Source organism: Takifugu flavidus, chromosome 10 (genome assembly GCF_003711565.1).
Source record: "Takifugu flavidus isolate HTHZ2018 chromosome 10, ASM371156v2, whole genome shotgun sequence".
NCBI classification, from domain to species: Eukaryota; Metazoa; Chordata; class Actinopteri; order Tetraodontiformes; family Tetraodontidae; genus Takifugu; species Takifugu flavidus.
The window spans coordinates 2,166,624-2,178,840 of record NC_079529.1 but is presented as its reverse complement, the minus strand read 5'-3'; the positions used below and the strand labels follow the sequence as shown (position 1 = coordinate 2,178,840).

Sequence of the window (12,217 nt, the reverse complement as noted above, 5' to 3'; positions counted from 1 at the left end):
GGAACGTCTTCCCAGAAGAGTTGAAATGGTTATAGATGCAAAGAGTGGGCCAAAATCATATTAAACCAATGCACAGCTTTTCCATACCAATGCTCTATTTACACACCCCCAAGATCAAGTCCACTTTTTACTGATAACCTATTAACCTACAAACTAGAATTAAACAAAAACAAAAAAAACCCAATGTAAACATAGAGAAATGGACGTCTCACTTTAGCAGCCAATAGAGCTTCAGTATCGTGGTCACATGACCATCACGGAAGTCAACAACACCGACATCGGAGAGAAATAGTAGTCTTAAGAATTGTACTTCCTTGTTTTTGGATCGCTGCTTAATGATGACTTTAGGTATATAAGCGACCCGAAGATTTAAATGAAAACGTGGCCTTCCGACACCCCCTACTTCTAAAAGTAGTTAAACTAGCGTCGAATTTATTGACAAAAAGTTAATCGGCTCAACATGCGGAGTGACGCTCCTCTGTCAAGCGTCAATGTGGTGCTGGTTATGGCCTATGGAAGTCTCGTAAGTCTCGCATTGTATTACTGCGACACGGCAATCTTTAATTTTTGCTTTTATGACGATTTAATCAGCAACATTATTACCCATTTTAAATGAATTCTCAGTTGAAACCCGAGAACCGGTGCTGTGTACATCAGTATTATGTGGCCCTAACAGAGATTTTCGCTGTCAGATTTGGAAGAGATGGAAATAAATTCGATATAGATCTCGTAGAATCCTCCGAATCAAACCAGTTATCCGCATTTAATGAACTGGTCGGATCATTTTAAAGAGCTAAGCTATATTATGCAAGATCTTATGAACTGCGTTACACCCTAATCACTCCTGTTATCGCTGCAACAATGGATTTGCAAACATTTGACATTCATTTATATTGTGTTAGAGTTGAATTGCTTTTATTATGATATTTAGCATGAGGGTACATTTTGGTGTATGATGATGATGATGATAACTGATATAAAACTGAGGAGGCTTAACTTTAAATCATGGGAAAGAACATTAAAAGGAAAGATCTGAGAAGACTCTTGGTTGTTTTTTAGGTGTTTGTTTTGCTGTTTATTTTTGTCAAAAGACAAATTATGCGATTTGCCATGAAGTCTCGGAGAGGTCCCCATGTTCCTCTGGGTCACAATGCTCCTAAGGTAAAACACACACACACACACACACACACACAACACACACACACACACACACACACAATGATGAATCTTAATGAGGACCTGCAGTTTTTTTAATGGTGTGTGTGTGTGTGTGTGTGTGTGGACATGCATTCTTTAGGAGCTGCGACAGCAAATTGAGGCCAAACTGTGCCATGTCCAGAAGATTAATTTTGAGCCTCGTCTGCTGACCACTGATGATGACCGACTGAGTAAGTTGTGTGTGTGTGTGTGTGTGTGTGTGTGTGTATGCGTTCTTCACACACACACACACACACACACACACACACACACACACACACACACACACACACACACACACCCGGGCACACACACATACAGTGCAATCATCAGCATTGGTATTTCTGATGAATATACGTGCATGTGTGTTTCAGACTCGTGTAACCATGACTACCTGTACAGGATGAGAGCGCTGGACGCCATCAGAGACATTGGTAATTTGGTTGTTGTTTACGCCTTTTTGGAACTCCTTGGAATAGTTCCCTGTTTCTATACTAGTCGCTTGTGCCATGTCTTTAGATCTACCTTTCCATGAGCTGGGTGGGACATCTACTGCTGTGACAGGTAAACGTCTCGAGATCTGGCTGTTACAGCTGCGAAAGTCCAACTGCGTATTCCGGGAGAGCCCTCTCGTCTACGCAGTGTTGGATGGGTACAATAAAGCACGGCACGGGGCAGAGGTGGGCACCTCCCAACATCATTTATTCTAAATTAAAACTGAGAGTGGGAGTCATTGCTTGTGTGTGTGTGTGTGTTTTTGCCTGTAGGCTTTTGGTGAAGCAGAATTTTTGAAGTACCAACAAGCTCTAACTGAACTGGCCAGTCTGTAAGTCAACTTTCCTTTTCCCTCCGCAGCTTTCCATTTATTCTAATCCCATCCCTGAATGTTAAGGGGGCGCTGTTACCCGCCTGCTCTCTCCCCCGTTGTTTTCAGCGTCAGGTCTTGCAACGGCAGCTCGTCCAGCCAGCGCCACCAATCCGCGGCCAAAGACCTGAGCAGCAGCTCGGAGCCCACCAGCTCCGCCTCCTCCCCCACTCAGGGCAACTACCTCGCCTCAGCGGTGCAGCAGCGGAGCAAGCGGCCCAGACACCTCCTGGAGCTGAAGAACTTCAAAGACAACTACAACACTCTGGACAGTTCTTTCTGAGAATCCGGTACCCTCACCAGAACACACGGGTGGAGGATGAGGAACGTTTCCTCCGCCAGGAACCAATCACTCACTGGATAGACAATAAAACCACAGCACTCATACGGACTCTATATGAGACGTGACATAAAGCTCCTCACCTGTGGGCCTAATATTCCATGCATATACCTATAAAGTGTTACGATCTCCTAGATGTATAACCAAACTTAACAGGGTTGATTTGACCAATACCAGAGCGACTGGCTATGCAACAGCACAAGACAATCGAGTATTTATTGCACTACCGAAAAGGCCCACGCAAATTAAAGAATGAGGAACATTCAGCACAGGATGCAGGCGTGTTCAGGCGGAAACCCTTTTGTACCGAGGCATCTCGGTGCTGATTCAGCTGGATTAAAGCGATTAATTCAGTGTGTTAAATGTTTCCCATTGCTCATCCTTTGTTGTAGCAGTACAGCTGAAGAGGTCTCTTTTGTTTCGTCTTCTTACAGGTTACAGTTGACTTACTGTATTTGAATATTTAAAAAAGTTGAATATATTTGTCATGGACAAACAGTATTAATGGCTGCCTCACACAGAAATTCTATTCTGTTTACAGAAATGTCTGCCACTGTATCTTAATACCTGTTTTAAACCTGTTTTAAAGAAGCCATACTTAATGAATTGTGATGATTAAGTGCTCTTCTCAAGTCGGTTTTACTAGTGCAATTAATTTAAAGGTGTTTAAGACTGAATGTAAAATCGAATCAGGAAAGTTGTTAGATTGCAAGATATCAGAACTATGCGATGCGGTTCCAGAAATAACTTTTATGCCTTAATTTTTGTTTACGTTGTGTTGCAATGCCATATTGTACAAGTTGCCTTTCAAATAAAACTGACGGAATTAAAATAGTAACTAGTCCATTCTTGTCCAGGAGAGGGCGCTGCAACTGTCGTGAACGTTAGATGCGACGTTTTCTGCCCCGATATCTTTGTTTTAGGAGTCGTAAAAGATGAGAGTTTACTTCAGAAAAGAACAAAACAATTTATTCAATATAAATAAATAGAAAAGTGTTAGGTGGAAATCAAGGAAATCACATTCAACTCTGCTATTTACAACAATGTGACACAAACTGAAATGTCGACAAGAAATACAGTATGCAAGACAATGAAACGACACTATTATACAGAAATGCCAACGGTCTGCTCATTGGACTTTTACTCTTTCTTTTACTTCCATTTTTGTTTGTAAAGTGCCGTATTTATAAAGGGCCGTAAAACTACACAAATATCCAACAATCTTCATTGACCTCAAGTTTGCCAATTTTACACTGTTCAACTGGAGTGCGATGCAAACAGGAGTCACGCTTAAGTGGGCTACAACGTCACCGAATGTGGCCCATTGTGTTAATCATTCATTTACACCAAACCTTCAGCTTTGTTAGCTATGTTTGCTACATGGCTAGGAAATACAGTCTATGATGCCATAACCTACTTCCCCATCCTGCACTTTGCTCGAGGGAAATAAAGAAAAAGAGCAAAAGAAAGATTACTGGCGCACAACATGCAGGAATATAAGTAAAGGTTGAAATGGGCATCACCTGGGTCAGTAAACTCATGAAAGCAGACACGCTCCATGCAGCCAGTGCTCCCGTGCCACCGTTTCTGGTGTTGTCTGACTTTAGTCCACACTCAAAAGGTCCATCTTTCGCTGCCTCCTTCTGCACTGCTGCTTCATGACTTGATCTCGATGACTTTGATGAAAGGGAGGGGCTTGTTGGATGAGTTGGATGGTTTGATTGGTTTGCTGCGGGAAGGAAAGGAAGAGGATTCAGCTGCTTCTCATATAAGGCGATGGCCGGAGCTGAAACAGGTGCTAAAATGGGCCAATTCTACCGCTCAAAAATAAAAAAACACTTTACCTGTAGACAATCTGGGCGTTGCGCTCTGAAGAAAGGTAGGAATTTGACCTCTCACCTCCCAGGAAATACTCCATCCGATCATGCATCTCTCGGTTCTGCACGAGCAGGAGTTCAAAGGTGAGTATTAACAGCCACTGTTCCCATCTCTTTCCACTTTATTAAAATGACAAAACGTCTGTTTCTCTCAGGAGAAACGGCCCTCACCTCGGCCTCCAGGAAAGCCACTTTCTCCTCCAGCTCTTTGATCACGTGGTCCCTCTCTTGGATCACCATACGAGAGTTCTGGAGCTGCAGATGAGCAAACACGCAGTCAAACGCCGAGCGAATCCCGCTTAAATACGCAGCCAGAATCCAAGTGTTTGCCTTTGGCGGCGCCATGTGGCCCTCACCTGTTCGATCATGTGTCTGACTTTCCTTTGCTGGCTCTTCAGCATGTCGTCCAGATGGTGGATCTTCTCTTTCAGAACGGACACCTCCTTCTCCAGCCGCTTGGCTCTGAAAGTCCACACAGAGTTTTACAACACAGATACTTTTTCTGTCGCTCCGTGCGCAGACGGGAGTTCACTGACCTCTCTTCCCCCGCCCGCCCTTCCTCCCTCATCCTGCGCAGATTGCCGAGTTCTTCCTCGCGGCTGCGGATGGTCTCCCGCAGGGCGGCGCTCTCCTGCTCCATCCCTCCCAGCAGCCTCTGCAGCTCTTGCATGCGCTGATCCTTCCTCTCGCTGTCTTCTTCCACAGTCTTCAACCTGTCCTCCTGCTCGCTCAGGTGCTCCCTCAGTCTGCTCCCTTCGGTCTGTGAGACGGGGACGCGGGGGGGTGTTTTACTGTCGTGTTTTAATGGTGCAGGCCACATTCATTCCACCCAGACGAAGCTGTTACCTGCAGCCTCTCTTTCTCCTCCTGGTGCTTCTTTTCGGCCTCCTGGAGCTGTGCATACAAGCGCTTGCTGACCTCCCTCAGCTTGGCTCGCTCTGCTTCTTCATCGACCTCCTGAAGGAGAAAGAATTGACGAGTCAGCGCTGGCAGCCATGTCTCAGTCCACACAGTCCAATCCAGTTGAGACTCAAACAGTTGTCGAGGGAGGAACTTAAAAGTCCAGGTGTGCTAAACTGCACACGTTGCCAGGCGTTGAGTTTGATATCTGCTAGATCTGTGAGCACAATCTGATTCCTGGGTATCGACATTAGCTCAGGCGTGCAGGAGAACATAGTCTGATCATGATGTCATGTGCTGTGTTAGTGAAAGGGTGTTAACGCCTGTAAACAGGTCCTGTTGTGAGTCAGGATCCGGCGCTATAATAAACTCAAAAACAATCCAACCTAACTCATCTTTGTAGTAACATTCCTGGCTGCTCCTGCTAAACACAGCCCAGGCATGGCAACAGAACCATTAAAGACGAAGCATTTGTGGAATGCATGGGTCAGCGAGGAGGGCCAGAACAATGTGCGTGCAGCAGGGTGAGAAACAGCGAGCGCTGGAATGTTTTACACGGGCCCTGGGGCGTTGTGGTTTCCAACTCGTGGGAGACTAGTTCTCTGGTATCTTCTTACATCTCTTGGCAAAAAAAAATCCACGCTGCATTTTGCTTTGGCACCTCTAGGAGGAGGTTGTTTCACACGTACGTTGGTGATTACGGTGGCCGGAGGCGGTGCCCCGTCGCTGGCTCATCTAATTAAATGCATGTGCTGAATGTGCACGACGGTATTATGTTCAAGTAAAGATGTCAGGTTTAAAGCTCTTGATGAAATGTTTGTGATTCATTGTTCTAAGTTCTGTTAATGATGTATATTATTGGTTAAATCCCTGTCAATGATCAAATGTTGCTTTTTTGGAAAAAAGAGCGGCGTGTGTGAGGATCTCCTCACCTGCCCGTCCGATTTAGCTCCCCCCTTGGCTGCAGATGAGGAGCTCTTCTTGAAGGGGATGCTAACCTTCCACCCATTTATGAGCGGCTGGAAAAGGAAGAAGAGGCAACATCGTTAACAGAGGCGATAAAGAGGGGGGGAGGAAATGCCTTTAAGCACACAGGATATAACGCTAACAATGGCCGAGCGGCTCAAAAATAGACCCACCTTGTTTTTGGTTGCCATTTGCTCCCTCAGTGTTTTCAAGCAATATCTCACCTGCAGAAAATAAAAACAGATCAAAAAAATCAGATGAATCGGTCAGAAAGCAAGTCTGGAAAAGTTGCAGGAGGAGGGCGAGGAGGCGGTTTGCATGATGAGAACGTGTTACATAATTCACAGAAGCGCCACTGTGCGTGTACGTGTGTGTGTGTGGTCGTGTGTGTGTGTGTGTGCAGCAGCGATAAATACTGACTTCCTGTATCTGTGAGACTTCATCAGACAGCATCTTCAGGCTCTCCTGGTGTTTCTGCTGCTCTTGCTTTCGCGCCTCCAGATAAACCTGGAAAAGCAGAAAGGGAACGCCGAAATATTAGATAAAACACAAACTTTTAGGGCAGACAGTGTGGAGAACCACTCACTTTGATAACCTCCACCTGCTCTTCTGTAGTTTTGACGGGTTCGGGGGTCAGAACTGCCCTGTCGCTCGCCGGCTGCACCAGTGCAAACGCACGTCCGATGGGCTGGAAATGTTTTTTAAAAGTTTGAATGAAGTATGAGGGGAGAAGACGGATGTGCTGCTCTTGTAATTATCATAGACCAGAAGTTTGGAGGAACAATTCCATTCTAACAGCTGAACACGAGGAGCTATAAACCCTGGAATCAGAAGAACATTCGGCCCCAAGGACCGAGGAGGCAAACCCATAAACATCTGCTTCGTCTCGTTATGTAAGCAGACGGACAGAAGAGATTGTTGAACCGTGCAGCTCTGGTGGTCCAGCTCCCTCTGCAACTGCTGCGCCCCTTTAAGCAGGACCGGGGCTGATGAGCGGAGGGGTGGACAAGCTGGTGGCAGCTCGGCATGTTTGAAAAGGATTCGTTTTTTTCGGAATGCGACGTGCAGGATCTCTGAGGTAAATCCTCTGGATCTCTGAGCAGGCCAACGATCTGAACTCTTGGGTCCAAATATGGCCACAGCAGCGAGCATCTTACCACCAAAGGAAGTGCAGCCGCTGCGATTAGCGCGTCTGATAACTCTGAGACGGACTTCTAAATATGGCAGAACATCTGACCTTTCTGTTGGGGCAGTAATCACATCTTACCTTGTCTCTGTGCTGCTCTGCGCTCCGATCCAGACTCTGGTTGTGGAGGGTGAGCCGCAGCCGCCTGCACCCCTCCTGGAAATGAAACAAGGAGACGATGAAGCGCGTCCACAAAGAAACCGTTATGAGATGCAGAGACGGGACGGAGACTATTTTGAGGGAGGAGAGGGAAAAAAGAGGCGGAGGAGAGATTGAGTCATAGGGAGGGATGGGGGGGACGGGGGGACGGGGGGGGGACGGGGGGTTGTTACGAGCGTCAGGGTGAAAGTGAAAGTTTTTCACAGCTGCACAAAGACAGATTGTTTCGTTTAAATTGTGTGCTAAAGACGTCAGAGGGGCTTTAGTCGGAAACTCTCCAGATGCCCCCTGACGCTTGGAAGCGCCAGCTCGGATTTCTGGGAAAGTGGGAGGAAAAGTCAAGCGAGACGGAGCATTGCCATAGAAACGAAACCACACCGGCAACCATAAACCGACACTGGCAATAATGGAAGGAGGCAATTAAACAGTATAAAAGACACTAAAATACCCCAGTTGTTTCTCTCTGTGAGGACCTGTCCTCCAGTCAAGGGACCCCTCCTCTGTGTGGGTGTGTGTGTGCACATATATACAACTATGCGGATGTGTGTGTGTGGGAGGGTGGGGGTGGGGGGGGATGTCTGGCTGTTTTCCTGTGGGTCCCTTGGCAGCAGACCGAACATCAACAAGCAACCCCGTCAGAGTCATCGTCTCTGTCCATGTTGTTTACATCGTGTTTAGTCTTTGCTGGCTTATTTTTGCGTAATGCCACCATAAACGACGCGCAGCCAAGAAGGCCTGATCAGAAAGTCGAGATGGATAAAGTGATAAAGGCAGAAACACACGACCAAAGAACCGAAACCGAGCATCTCATCTCAGAAATGCCTTTCAGATTCCATATAAATGGACGGATTAAAAGAAAAAAGGATTCTCTGACAACCGAGAGAAGGAACAAAAACGCTGCCATCCACCAGAGGCTACCTGTAATACTAGATTTCCCAGGAACACAGACAAAGGATCCATTCATGTCCGCTGACGGACAGTGAAGTGATGAATGCACGCACACGCGAACAGGACACACACACACGCATGGTGGATACACACACTCAGAAAAAAGGTACACACTGTCTTCACAACAGGGCAGAAACCTGACACTAAGACCATACAGGCTCACAAACACACACACAATAGACGTGGGCACGGCCTGGCATGCAGGCTGAAAGCATCATAAGGTTGAAGGTTGAAGAGCTTTAACAAACATTTCTCCATCCTGTCGGATGTGACGTTTGTCCCCAAGCAGGCGTCAAATCCCTGCTTGGCTCTCGCTTTTCCCGCACCTGCTGCACAGATGTCACTTCTGACACCTTTCCAGCCGCCTTTAGAAGCTCAGCGCTTCAGCCCAGAAGGCGGCAGCAGGTGGGAGCCGAAGCGGCGGCTCCAGGTAAGGCGTCAGGACCCAAATAAACCCGTCAGACGCTCCCGCTGAAACACAACGCTCGAGCTTGAGGGGTTCTGCTTTTCTTTGTGAGGTGTGAAGAGAAGAATAGTCGTGGGTTGGTGAAAATCCTGTTTCTGAGTCATGTCAATCAGTTTTTTTTAATGACGTCTTTTGAACACCTCGTGAAAAACAGGTGGCAACTCGGGCTGCATTGATGCTTCGATATGTCATGTCTGGCTGGCTCCCAGCCGCCTGACGTCAGGAGAGTCAGACTGAAGATGAGCAGCGGGAATGCTTCACGCTGCATGAGAGGGAGCCGATGTGAGGCGCAGTTACAGAGAAGAAACAGTGTCACAGGTTAGAAGTCGGCTGGCACCGACGGCCCTTGGACATTTGGCTCGAAGCAACAGTTCCTCTTGTCCTCTTTCACAATCTGGGAATTCCTGTAACTTATCAGCAGGACAGACAGAGACCTTCTCTGCTACATCGGCCACATTCTTTGTCTTTATGAATCTCTATAGACGTGATAACAGTGGCTCCAAGTGCTGCGGGGGGGGGGGGGGGGGGGGCCAACAGCTCTTACCTGACGTCAACATGAGATGATTCTGGTGTATAACTGAAGCTGTTAACCTCATATTACATGAAAAGTGATGATAAATTAGCTGCTGAGCAAACATTTAGCCTCTCATGGGCAAATAGTGACGGTTTGCACACTTTGACCTTTCCAGGCAGGCGGAGTTACACAACCGGCGTGTTTATTTTAAAAAATCGTGGCTGATTGTCTGCAATAACCCTCGTCACGGATCATCCCATAAGTGGATCTGGTCCAAGTGGACTCTGCGGGGGTCCGCTGATAAGCCGGAAAGTGTCAGGTTGCCGTGCAACCTCATAAAAAATCGGCAGGTTTACGGTTTGCTTATTCAGGTGAGGTGAATGATTAAGCTTTGTCTGCAGGGCAATAAAAACCATCCGCTGATCTGACACGGATGCCTGATCGTTCCTTCTACCAGCAGAGCATGCTGGGTACACAGCCAGTGTCCTGTTTGAGGAACCTTTGCATAAGCTCAGGTGACAAAGCTCCTGTCTGATCTGTCACCAGCGCTAATGGAAGCCCATAAATGATGGGAGCAGAAGGCCCCTGTGACAGGAGCAGATGCTATCTGGGTTAATTCTGCGGGGGCAGGGGGCTAAGGCTTTAATTGGCCTACCAAAAAAAAAAAAAAAAAACAACCTAAAGACTTAATGGTTACAGCAGATGGTGAAGACCTGCGGTTTCAAAATCATACCGATCTGTCACGTGATTCACAAACACCAACAACAATGAAACAAATGAGGGTTGAAAGTGACAGACGGATCCAACTTACTGATTCCTGATTCCTGATGTCCTCAAACGTGCACAGGCTCCTCGTCACCCCGTTCATCATCTTGAAATCTTCAAGTCGGACAAATAAATAAATAAATCCAGGCGCGGTTGAATGAATAAATAATTTCAAGCCGATCGGTGCGAGCAGCGTGCCGGCGCCTCCACAGTAACCGCAGCACTTATCCGCGTCTGGGCCGTGTGCGTGAGAGTCTGTGTTCCAGCGTGTGTGTGCGTGTGTATGACCTCCTCTCCATCGCGTCATGATGGGAGTGAGCGAAGGGCGAGAACCCGCCCACGATCAGGCCGATAGAGCCAAATAGGGAACCGGGAATAACTGTGATGGGAGGAACCAGCGACAATCGGCTCCAGAAACCAAACATTCCGATCTTCACATCACATGTTGTCTGTAATGATCGTCTTACCCATAAATGATTCATTCACCCCTGCACAGATCCGTTTAGGTTATTGCAATTATGATACAAAAGAAACCCACTAAATGAAGTTGATCACGTGGTTTGTCTGGTAATTGTAAAATAAGAGCTCAGCGCATCACAGATTGAGTTGTTACACAACAAGTGTAACTCAAATATTTACACTTTTGTACCGTTTGAGAAAGCAAAAGTCCTAATATTCAAATATCACGTTAGTGTTTTAGGAGTTGGGACAGATTAAAGGTTTGTGATTAAAAAAAAGGGTGTAAACATTTTAAAAATAATCTCATTAATCATCAATCAACATTTGAGAAAAGGGAGGTAAAGATTAAACACACACACACGCACACGCACACACACACACACACACACACACACACACACACACACACAGACTGCGTTCATGTTCTAAATTAAGCCAGAGTTTTAAGGAAATTCTTCCACACAGCAGATTAACTGCAGAAGAATGTCACAGGTGGGTGTTAATATGGAGGATTGTTTGTGTTCAGAACCGCCCACATGACCACAAAACCAGAACCCTGAACAAACACACCTGACTGTTATGAATCCACAACATCAGACGTTCCAGAAACCGAGACATAATAAAGCGTTTACCTCACACCTCAGGCCAGACTGATCCACAGATCAGACACGGGGAGGAAGTTCTTCTGTCTGCGTGCATCCACGTCTGGGACGAAACGCTGAGTCGGGATCCTGCTGGTCGTTCACACCGGCCTGTCATGTGACCCAGCTCTCTAAAACCCAGGGGGGGAACTAAAAAAGGAAAGGTTAAAGGTCACACCATACGACACATTGTCATCGTGTCGGTCATGTTTTCCAGAAAGCGGCGATGACGCTTTCGTGTGTTGGTGATAATCAAATCAGTCAGCCTCGTGAGTCCAATCTGACCATTCCTGCAGGACCACAACAATCTGCACATTCTGCTTCATGAGATAATAACAGCTGATGGTGGACTAAACATGATAAACAGATAAAAGGGAGACTTATTTTATTAATGATTGAAACTGTTTGAAACTATCATCAGTCATCACTATCATCAGTTTTTCCCGTTGGATGAATTGAAGCCAGATATATTACAAAAAGAATAAGTATTAAAAAAACCCTCCAAAAATATTTACGTAAAGAAAGAAGACATCAGTCTTTTTAATCTAAAATGCAGATGAAATAATCTGTAATGTAACTAAGTGAAGCCATGAAAATCAGTGAAGCAACAGCAGCTGTTCCCCAGCTTTACTTCAACTGACCGTAGAAAAATAGATAATAAATAAAAACTCAATCTGAGCCGAGATGGCGTTTCCTCCCACGTGTGGAGCACCTGAGGATTTCCAAACAACTGCACGGTTCTGACACGTCTGGATTGCCAAACCCAGCACGCCCAGCTACGCACACATGAGACGTTGCCTAGAATTGCCTAGAAAACTAAAATGATATGGAAACATCAACGCGCCCATGGAAAGTATGTTCCGTCGAATTTCACAGTCCAGCCTGACAGGTCCTGCACACTTGTGGCGGCGTACAGGTTTGGTTAGAGTGCGAG

The 12,217-nt window shown here is 46.4% G+C and overlaps 2 protein-coding genes across 2 annotated transcripts; one reads left to right on the top strand and one right to left on the bottom strand.

Annotated features, from left to right (window-relative positions):
• Positions 1–228: 228 nt before the first annotated feature.
• Positions 229–3,234, top strand: c10h1orf43 (chromosome 10 C1orf43 homolog). The gene is made up of 7 exons (XM_057044670.1): positions 229–523; positions 1,060–1,161; positions 1,298–1,388; positions 1,572–1,631; positions 1,717–1,877; positions 1,965–2,023; positions 2,132–3,234. Exons 1-7 carry the CDS (start codon positions 461–463, stop codon positions 2,343–2,345), a joined length of 750 nt encoding a protein of 249 aa, XP_056900650.1. The 5' UTR covers positions 229–460; the 3' UTR covers positions 2,346–3,234.
• A 110-nt stretch (positions 3,235–3,344) lies between these two features.
• Positions 3,345–10,476, bottom strand: tuft1a (tuftelin 1a). The gene is made up of 12 exons (XM_057044669.1): positions 10,230–10,476; positions 7,413–7,487; positions 6,732–6,833; positions 6,566–6,652; positions 6,319–6,369; positions 6,112–6,198; positions 5,126–5,236; positions 4,816–5,039; positions 4,636–4,741; positions 4,451–4,534; positions 4,247–4,341; positions 3,345–4,131 (listed from the first exon to the last, which is right to left on the bottom strand). The coding sequence occupies exons 1-12, from the start codon at positions 10,287–10,289 to the stop codon at positions 4,059–4,061; spliced, it is 1,155 nt and encodes a 384-aa protein (XP_056900649.1). The 5' UTR covers positions 10,290–10,476; the 3' UTR covers positions 3,345–4,058.
• Between the last annotated feature and the right edge of the window lie 1,741 nt (positions 10,477–12,217).